The 9,522-nt window shown below is 39.4% G+C and overlaps 1 protein-coding gene across 1 annotated transcript; it reads left to right on the forward strand.

Moving 5' to 3' along the window:
• Nucleotides 1-247: 247 nt before the first annotated feature.
• On the forward strand, nucleotides 248-8,457 carry RNASEH1 (ribonuclease H1; the record flags this gene model as incomplete). Its single annotated transcript, XM_010078471.1, has 6 exons — nucleotides 248-452; nucleotides 1,018-1,117; nucleotides 1,581-1,635; nucleotides 2,742-2,826; nucleotides 5,429-5,553; nucleotides 8,215-8,457. Coding segments are annotated over 6 exons (657 nt in total), but the record flags the coding sequence as incomplete, so codon positions are not given.
• Between the last annotated feature and the right edge of the window lie 1,065 nt (nucleotides 8,458-9,522).

The following is a 9,522-nucleotide window of genomic DNA, read 5'->3' on the forward strand; positions in this document are numbered from 1 at the left end:
CGTTGCTTGTACCGTGTCTGTTGTAAGGGCAGTTACATGGGTTTCTCCCCTACGGTTTGATCTGGGATCAAGAATGACTGATGTATACTGTAATTTTTTTTTTTACATAATAGCTTGGAGGGTGTAAGTTTAGCAGGCAGACATTACTAATAGGTGAAAACAGCTGTTGCCTTTAGAAGCAGTCATTTCAAATAAAACTTGACCTTGTATATGGTTGAACTTTTTTTTTCTTTTTTCTTTCCGCCCCCCCCCGGAAGGGGCACATGGTCCCCTAGTTGTAATGCAGGAAATTGGTAGCCAGAGAGAGGAACTAGAGATAAACACCTTGTGTTGCAATGCATGCAAAAGGCCGTATGATCAGTCTACAAACGAAGAACACATTGCAAAGCGTGTAAAACACGATGAAGTATACTCAGAGCCAACAGTTAGTGAAGATAAATTTTCATATATGGGTAAGCTCTTTTATTATTCCTGTAATTCTTTTCAGTTTTTTGCACTCTTTCATAAGTAACAAATGTAATTATTAGAAAGCTTTTAGAGAAGTTTGTCTGTGAAAGCACCAGGCCCAGCATAACGTTTTTAGAGCGGAAATGTGAGCTATGATATGTTTGTTCCTATTGTGTTTCAGTGTAATATCAATTGGCCTTAACTGGTATCAGCATATAGCTTAATCTGGTCGTTACAGATGTGATTTCATGTGTGTCTAGATTACAGACTGTATTTAAATACAGATGTAGCTGGGAAGTTTTAATGTTGACTGAGGAAGGCAGGAACTGTAGTAAGAATATGGAATGTGGGGCAGAGATGCTTCTTGAGGCTGACTGTTTTGTGAAGCTGCAGTGAGAGTTCTGGTGTTCCGCGTTACTATTTTACATGGCTTCTGTAGTTAACTTTTTGAAGGGCTCTCTGGGGAGGGAAGTTTTGGTGATTAATCTGCTGGCAGACACTCTTTTTGCTTAAAGAGCCTATGACCTTGCAGGAGTGCTTGAACTTCTGCTTTTGGCAATTCTTTTGTAGGTGACTTTGCAGTTGTTTATACAGATGGTTGTTGCTCAGGTAATGGACGTAACAGGGCACGTGCTGGAATAGGTGTCTACTGGGGACCAGGCCACCCTTTGTAAGTAGCTGCATGGATTTTTTTGTTTAAATATATAGTGTTGTTTGTTTTATGTGTGATTTACAATACCAGCCTCCTTTTGAATGTGAAATCCTGCTATTGAGACTCCTTATGACAGTGCTATGAGACTAGTGAGTTACTGAGGGGAAAAGAGAAGTCAGAATGTGGGGAAAATAAACTGCAAATATTATTTTTAGGGGCTGAAGCTGTAATTCAAGTGATACAGAAAGCTTTAAAATAGGTGTAGGTGCACACAGAAGACAATGAATATAGTTGCATATTGATGGCAGGTCCAAATATGCGTGTTGCACTATGGAGGTAGAAGTTACAGCTAGAATACGTATTTATCCTCCTTAATAAAAAGAAAATTGGCTCTCTTGTATTTGTTTTTCTAATGTGTAGTTATTATACACCATTCTGAATATTTGAGGTAACTAATCTGCTGTTCATTCCTTGCACACAGAAATATCAGTGAAAGACTTCCTGGACGGCAGACTAACCAAAGAGCTGAAATACATGTAAGTAGTAAATGTCCTGAAATGCTTCTGCATTTTACACCACAGTTGCACACTCTCGACTGTTTCAACTCTGGCCTTCAGAAACTACTTATGGAGCTGTGGAGGAAGTACACAAAATATCAGGAGTTATTACTTGAAACAGATCGTTCTCCTGAGGTTTTATTGGTCTTTATTTTTTTGGAACAAGGTAATTCACCTTGAGAATTCCCAAATATCATCACGCCAATCACAGCTACTTAAAACTGCCTTTTGTTAGGAAAGCCTTTTTAATGTGCATGTCTCAGACCTTGGGGTGAAGGCTGCTGAGCAGCAGTTGAGAGGAGAATCGGCCTCTTATTGTGATAGGATCAGAGTATCGTATTCCTTAGATAAATAAGAGAAACAGTTCTAGGGTCTCGGAAATAAGTTCTGTTACTTCTGAAGTAAACTTCTGTTGACAACAGCAGATTTAGTCTTCCCTGCTCACCTTGTCTTAATTCTGGTACTGCTGCTATCCTGCACTGTGTGTTTGGAGATAAACTGAAATGGGGAATTGATCTACTTAAAGCCTACGGGATGCTCATTTTATTGAGGCACAAGCAGACACGATGATGGTGTGTCAGGGGTCAAACTTGTAATTTAAGAGCTTTTCAGCTCTACATCCAGACCCAGCCACTTCTCCCCCTTATTATATTTCGTAGCACCGAAAAACCCAACCAGAAAAAAAAACCTTTAGGGGTTCCAGACTGTTGGAACTGGTATGAATCTTTCCTCCTCAAAGTTATGGAGAAATTGCCTAAAACTTGGTGTACAGTTAATAGGGGCTTTGATAATTAGGAAATTGGGCAGAGGGCTGCTCCTGCAGTACAGAATTGGGCATCAGAATATTTGTGGGTTTTTTTGCCAGTAAAACTTAAGTGGCTTCCTGTTTGCCTGATTCATTAAGTGGTTCTATGCATGCATAATTTTGGGAACCTCTGCTGTAAAGCATGTTGGTGCTCACGGGTGGAGAGATTACAGTAATATTCTCTGTAGTTCTGTGTTAGCGTTGGCTATTTTGCTGGTATTTTAATTGCATGTGTTCAAAATCCTGTTCTGAACTGTGGTTCTATTGAAATGTTCTTAAGGCAGCTTGCAAAGCACTAGAGCAAGCAAAGAGTCAAAACATCAAGAAACTAATTATCTACACTGACAGCAAGTTCACTATTAATGGTAAGTTAATGATTTTAGTTTTCCTGATTTTTAAAGACACGCTGTACATTATTTCATTGCGTAAGACCCACAAAACATAGTGAGGCCTGGCGAGAGGATGGTAAGGAAGAGAATGCATAATTTCAATACTTATGACTGCTTGGGGAAAACCTCAGAATATTTGAGGGGTAACCTACTAACAGCATGAAATACAAGTTAGAGACAAAGTGCCCATTACAGTAAATACTGACAGAAGTAACTAAAGGATTTTTGTCTTAAGGCATTCAGTATGACAGTCTAGAAAAAATGTTGTTCATGTATACCCTGTTAAGGATGTTAGCAGGAAAATACTCAGAAGTTGGTGTAGTGACCCTGTAGGGTTTGGTTCTGTTTGGATTGGAGAGGCTGTCTTAGTACAGGAAGGTGAAGTATATTCAAATTTCCATACCTTTTACATGTAGACTACACTTCCACATTTTCAGGCTAGACTAGAAGACTAGTCCGAGATGATATGTGCTCAGAGTGTGTATTTAAGGTTTCACCTTCATTCAAAGATTTGGAAAATTTAAATTTATTTCCTGGAAATATAGTGTGAAGCAGCCAGTAAGACTTAATTTCTGAACACTTCATCTTTCCCCCATATGTACAGATCTTACTCCTGTGATAATTCTAAACTGCATAAGTATTTCTTTGTATTTCACACTTTTACAAAGGGAGTACATGTGCTAGCCATTTCCAGGTCACTTTAGAGGGCTTTTTTTTTGAAATAACATTAAGCAGAAACTTATTGAAACTTTTAATTGAAAATTAAATGTTGTTTTTTCACATCTAAGTGATCTTTTTCTGGGGGGGGGGGGGGGGAGGATGGGGGGGGGGGAAAGTGTGAGTATCTTGTTCTTGGAATGACTTCCTGTACTTGAGTGCTAACACTGAAAGTAATTATCTGTTTAACGGCTTGTTACTAATACAGCAAGTACGTTGCTTGTATGTTAAAAATCTGTATATCTTTTCCTCCAAGTAAGTAATTCTGCTTTTCAGAAGCTCCGTCCTGGTTTCTGAAAGAGGAGGAGTATGAAGGAAGAGCATAATTTTTTTTCCTATTTCAGGTGCTCGTGTTTAGAAGTGAAACAAAACTTAATTGAAAAACTCTGATGTCATCTTAAGTAGCAATTCTCTAGAAAGAACAGAAAGCTACTGAGTAGGAACAGGTGGCTGCTGGTCAGGGAAGGAGTTGCTTGTTTTGAGTTGTGTTAGCTTGCATATGCATGAAAGTGGTTCTGTCCAGAAGTGAAAAGTGTCAGGGACTTGTGCTCGTTCCTCCTGATGCCAGTTTGTAAGTTGAGGAAGGGACAGTAAATGTTAAGAAACAACTTAGAGGAATTTTCCAATGCTTCTCCCAAAGGATCATCTTGTAAATCTCTCATATGAGTAGCTTATTTTCCCCAAAAGATTTAGGTATAGCATTTCCTATAGGAGCAGAATGTGTGTGTTTTGGTTTTTCTCTTGTTGTTTTTTTTAGTCTCTGCCAGAAGCATTCGGAAAAAGGGAATGGTAAAAGGAAGAGTAGAGACTCCTCAGGACTGGGTGTTGCATGCTGATCAATAGAATCCAAGAGCATAATTTGTTGAAAGAAGCAAGTTGTTAGAAGCATTAAGGAGCAAAGAAACGTCTTTGCAATTCTTTGCTTTGTGGGAGGAAAGTCTTGTACCATCTTGTCTGTGAAACTGGTGTTACGAAGGAGGGAAGATTGCTGTGTTGAATAAAATTCCTGTTAAACTTAGGTATGAGGCTTAAGTATGAAGGAGGAAGACAAGGACCTTTAGATGCAATGTCTTAGTCTCTTTGTTTTTGCTTGCAGTTTGCTCTTGCATTTTGGTTCAGTGAGGTGCAGGTGCCACTCTTGTTTAATCAACGTTATTCTGTAAATGTGTGTAGGAGTTATTTTTCAAAATACCAGAGAAGGCTTGCAGTTAAGTGCAAATGAATGTGGTTTGGTTTTTAGGAGGTTTTGCGTGCAAGGTTGGTGATTCTCTATTTAGTTCGGGTCTGTTTGTCATGAAAGCAGTACGGATGTTTTACACTGCAAAGACCAGCAAAGATATTAAAAATATTTATATATATTTAAGCAGTAATATAGTTAATTTTCTGGCCAAAAAGTGATGGCCAAAATGTTAAATCTTGTTTTGTAGAAATCTGCTTATGTGGTCATTCTCTGAAGGATTCTGTTCAGTGTGCAGAAGCTGTAAGACAGGTGGCCATCTGTTTCTCCTCTAAGAATGTGCTTCTCCTCAATTCCTCAAAACAAATAAAGCCATAGATTTTTTTCTAGCTTAATGTACCATCAGGCAAATCCTTACGTTCAGTTTATGGAAGTTCATGTCATAATTTGTTGTGTAATGCATATATAAGATTTTAGTCTTTAAATTAATTATTTGTTGAGGAAAACATGGTTGGGTAATTCAAGTAGTAATGGAAAAATACAATCCTGAAAGACAGTAGTAGTGTCTTTGCCTGAGACTGTACAGAGTTAATGTCTTGTTAAAAGGTTAAAGGCTATTTGCTCCATCTTGATCCTTGCTGGCTTCTTGCATACCATTTTTATGGCATTGTTCCCTTTGTGTAGGTATTACGAGCTGGGTTGACAACTGGAAAACAAATGGCTGGAGAACAAGTTCAGGAGGAAGTGTCATAAATAAAGAAGATTTTGAAAGACTTGATAGTCTATCAAAAGGCATAGAAATTCAGTGGGTGAGCACCTTGTTTCTTATTCTATATGACATCTTAAACACACTTCTTGTAAAAACTTGCAAGTATGACAATAACCAAGAACTTTATAAGGCATGTTATTTTACATTCGTAAATAAAACCATAAATACAGAGAAGCTGCTTGCTTTATTTAAAGCAAATAAACAACATAACCTAGACTCTTAGAGCCAGTATTTATTAAAATTAATATTTTTATTTATTTGCTGTCTCTTGTTACTACTTAGAAAATGCCTGCAATGATTAAGTTTAGTTTGCAGTACTGTTAGTAGATGAAATTTCTGTTTATGGAATTCTGAGCTTAAAACATAACAGTATCTTTTTGAGTCATAGCTCAATTTCTGGATTTGCTTTTCAGAACTCTTAAGATGCTGGTTTGTTGGTGTAACTCACATCACATGAGTGTCTTTAAGCTGGGAAAACTTGAGAGAGCATAACCCCGGATAAACTAACTCTAGTTTTCTGTACCTTAACTGTGTTTTTTAGAAGAAACTGGGCACTGAAAAGTCTTTAAAATACAGTTTTTAAAGTTTTAAATTGTTTAGCTCTCCAGTAAAGAAGTAAACTGGCTTCTATACAGGTATTCCTGGTAAAATGTATTTTTCTGTAACCTTTAACATCAGTGCTAGACATTGTGGGGAATATCTTCCCTCCTCCCTTCTAAATTTTACTCTAATTGTGGTGGAAGAGTACTGATTCTAGAAAGAAATCTCTGTGCTATTGACTTTGTGGCTGATAATGTTGTTTTTGTTTGGCTTCTGTCTTTACTCTGTGTGAAACAAGATGGTGTAGCTCTTTCATGTGCTATTTTCTTGTGGGAAATCTATTGCAGATATTCTTCCATTCATGTGGGGCCCCCAACATAAAAAAGACCTGGACCTGTTGGAGAGAGTCCAGAGGAGAGCCATAAAATTGGTCAGAGGGCTGGAGCACCTCCCCTATGAGGACAGGCTGGAAGAGTTGTGGTTGTTCAGCCTGGAGAAGAGAAGCCTCCGGGGAGACCTAATAGCAGCCTGCCAGTACCTGAAGGGGGCTACAGGAGTGATGGGGAGGCACTCTTTATCAGGGAGTGTAGTGAGAGGACACGGGGTAATGGGTATAAGCTAAAAGATGGTAAATTTTGACTAGATATTAGGAAGAAATTTTTCGCTATGAGGGTGGTGAGGCACTGGAACAGGTTGCCCAGGGAAGCTGGGGATGCCCCATACCTGGAGGTGTTCAAGGCCAGGCTGGATGAGGCTTTGAGCAACCTGGGCTAGTGGAGGGTGCCCCTGCCCATGGCAGGGGGCTTGGAACTTGGTGATTTTTAAGGTCCTTTCCAACCCAAACCATTCAATGATTCTATGTTGTTCTGTCTTCCAGATTAAAGGCTGACTAGATTTTATGTAACTACTCCTGTTTTCTACTGAGTAGAAGAAAGAAAATTTAAAACTAAGACCAAAGTTCAGATGTCTATAGAGTGTTTTACACAATTAAAAAATATATTGTTCCTTTATGCACACTTATTACATCTGAACCTCTTAAACTTGGGGAGATGTTCAGGAGGAGCAATGTATGCAGGCACTTTATTACAGTAATCTACCCACTGAGGTGTGGGGTCCTCCACAGGCTGCAGCGCAGATATCTTCTCCAGCATGGTCCTCCATGGGCTGCAGGGGGACAACCTGCTTCAGCATCGTCTTCATCATGGGCTGCAGGGGAATCTGCTCCAGTGTGTGGAGCACCTCGTTCCCCTCCTTCTTCACTGACCTTGGTGTTTGCAGGGTTGTTTCTCTCACATTTATCTCCGTTCTCTGTTACAGCTGCTGTGCAGTATTTTTGACCCTTTCTTAAATATGTTGTCACAGAGGAGCCACCAGCTTTGCTGATGGGCTCAGCTCTGTCCTGCAGTGGGTCCATTTTAGAGCTGGCTGAAATTGCTCCTTTCTGATGAATGGGCAGTCCCTGGTGTCCTCTCACAGAGGCCACCCTTGCAGCCCCTGACCTGCTACCAAAACCCTGCCATGTAAACCCGGTACCATCTTCCATGCACTTCATGCCTGTCCCCTCTCGGATCTTCTCAAATAGCAAGCTAGATTTTCTTCCTCTCCTCCTTCCTCCACACTCTTCCACCCTCACTTCTGACAAGGATGGGCTTAGGGTTGAAAGTGTTTTCAGTTCCTAATTATTGAAGGATGGATAGTTAAGACATCTGAAAATCAAGAGATTCTTTTCATACCCTGTTTCTGTATCCTGAGTGAGTGCTATAACCTCCAAGGCTGTTAAAAGGTCTAGAGGTCTCTGGCTTTCTGGGAAGAGTAATTCGATTTAAGCACTGAATGCAGAGGGGTTTTTCCCTGAAAGTGAGAATTCTAAGTTGGAGCTGTGCTCTGCGTTTCTTAAAGGCTAGATTATAGGTAGTCCTTATCCAGTTCACTGCTTCTCATACAGATGATTTTCACAATTTGGCAAGACTTTCCTAGCAGAAGGGAGACTAGCAGCATTCCTGGGAAGAACACATAAGGACTAAATGTCAGGAGAGTGCCCTTAAGGAAGTGCTACCATACTGTGAATGAAAGGGTGTGTTGCATCATCAGATTTCATGTATGTACTTTTTTTTTCTTGATTTCTTGCATATCTAATGCTCCTCTACTTTTGTCCTAACAGATGCATATTCCCGGTCATGCTGGCTTCCAAGGAAATGAAGAAGCTGATCGACTAGCAAGAGAAGGAGCTCGTAAACCGAAGTCCTGATGTACTGGGACTAGAGGCTGTTGGAGTGGGAGGAAGTGGACTACCATCACACTGACAATTTGAACTGCTGTAATTGTTTCGGAGTTGAACTTTGAACTGTACTGCTTTCTGGCCTGAAGTGCTAAATATATACCAACTTCTGAGGAGGAAAAAAAATCACATTTTCTTCTATAGCATTTGTTCTGCAATCAAGACAATATTTAGTTGATGTTCTAGAGTGTTTGCTTTTTCTCCGTCTTACTGAAGGGCCACAGTGTTTTTAGCTGTGTTGTAGACTTCTGAGTTCACTGTAAAGACAGACTTCTGAAGAAGTAATATTAAATCTTTATCCTAAGTGTTCTGTATTTTGCTGTTAGTGAAATAAATTAATTTTTTGTACAGAGGTATGTATTTGCAGCCCAAAATAGTTGGGGGTGAGGAGACTTAGGCATTGGTTGGCTTGGTAAGAGGTTAGTGACCTAACACAGATGTTTATTACCATGCTTTGGCATTCTGATACTGGCAATAACCGCTGTACAGATGGGCTTATAACACTCACCTGTGTCTTACAGGATCATCAGTTACATAGCATCTGTAGATTTCTTTATAATGCTACTTATTTTGCCAGGCAGCATGAACAAACTAAAAAGCCAGGTCACAAGAAAACTTGAACAGTGGATTTTTACTGTTCTCCTCTCTAGCTGCTTAATGTCCAAGCTCTTTGATTTTCTGTTTCCATTAAGTAATTCTTTTATGCATACTGGTTCTTATTAGTATTGTTAGTTCCTCTTCAGTGTTGTCCCAAAGGTAATAGAGCAAAGAGATTTGGTATGTTATCTTTGTCACTTCTTTGTAAGGTACCTTCGTATCACTGAATAGTAAGGTTTAACTGGAAGTCACTGAATTTTTTTGTATTTGTTAATTGCTATACAGAATGGCAGAGCTGCTGAAGCCTGAGTTCTTAGTAGTCCTTGTGCATTATTGTATCTTTACTGAGGCAAAGTATGAGCTCATAAGTATTTAGAGTCAGATGAATTGTGACAGAATGAGGAAACTGGCTAGCTAGTAGTTAATAGATTAGTGAGGTTTTTTTCATGTCTTCTTTAATCCAAACTGCACAGTGAAGCTCATCTAGGGGTAAAGGAGTGCGCTGATTAGATTTCCCCCTCTGCTTCTTTTGTATATATGCACACAGTTATCCATCTATGTATTTATTTTAGAAGCTTGGTTTGAAGGAAAACA

Source organism: Pterocles gutturalis, unplaced genomic scaffold (assembly GCF_000699245.1).
Source record: "Pterocles gutturalis isolate BGI_N339 unplaced genomic scaffold, ASM69924v1 scaffold2933, whole genome shotgun sequence".
NCBI lineage: Eukaryota > Metazoa > Chordata > Aves > Pterocliformes > Pteroclidae > Pterocles > Pterocles gutturalis.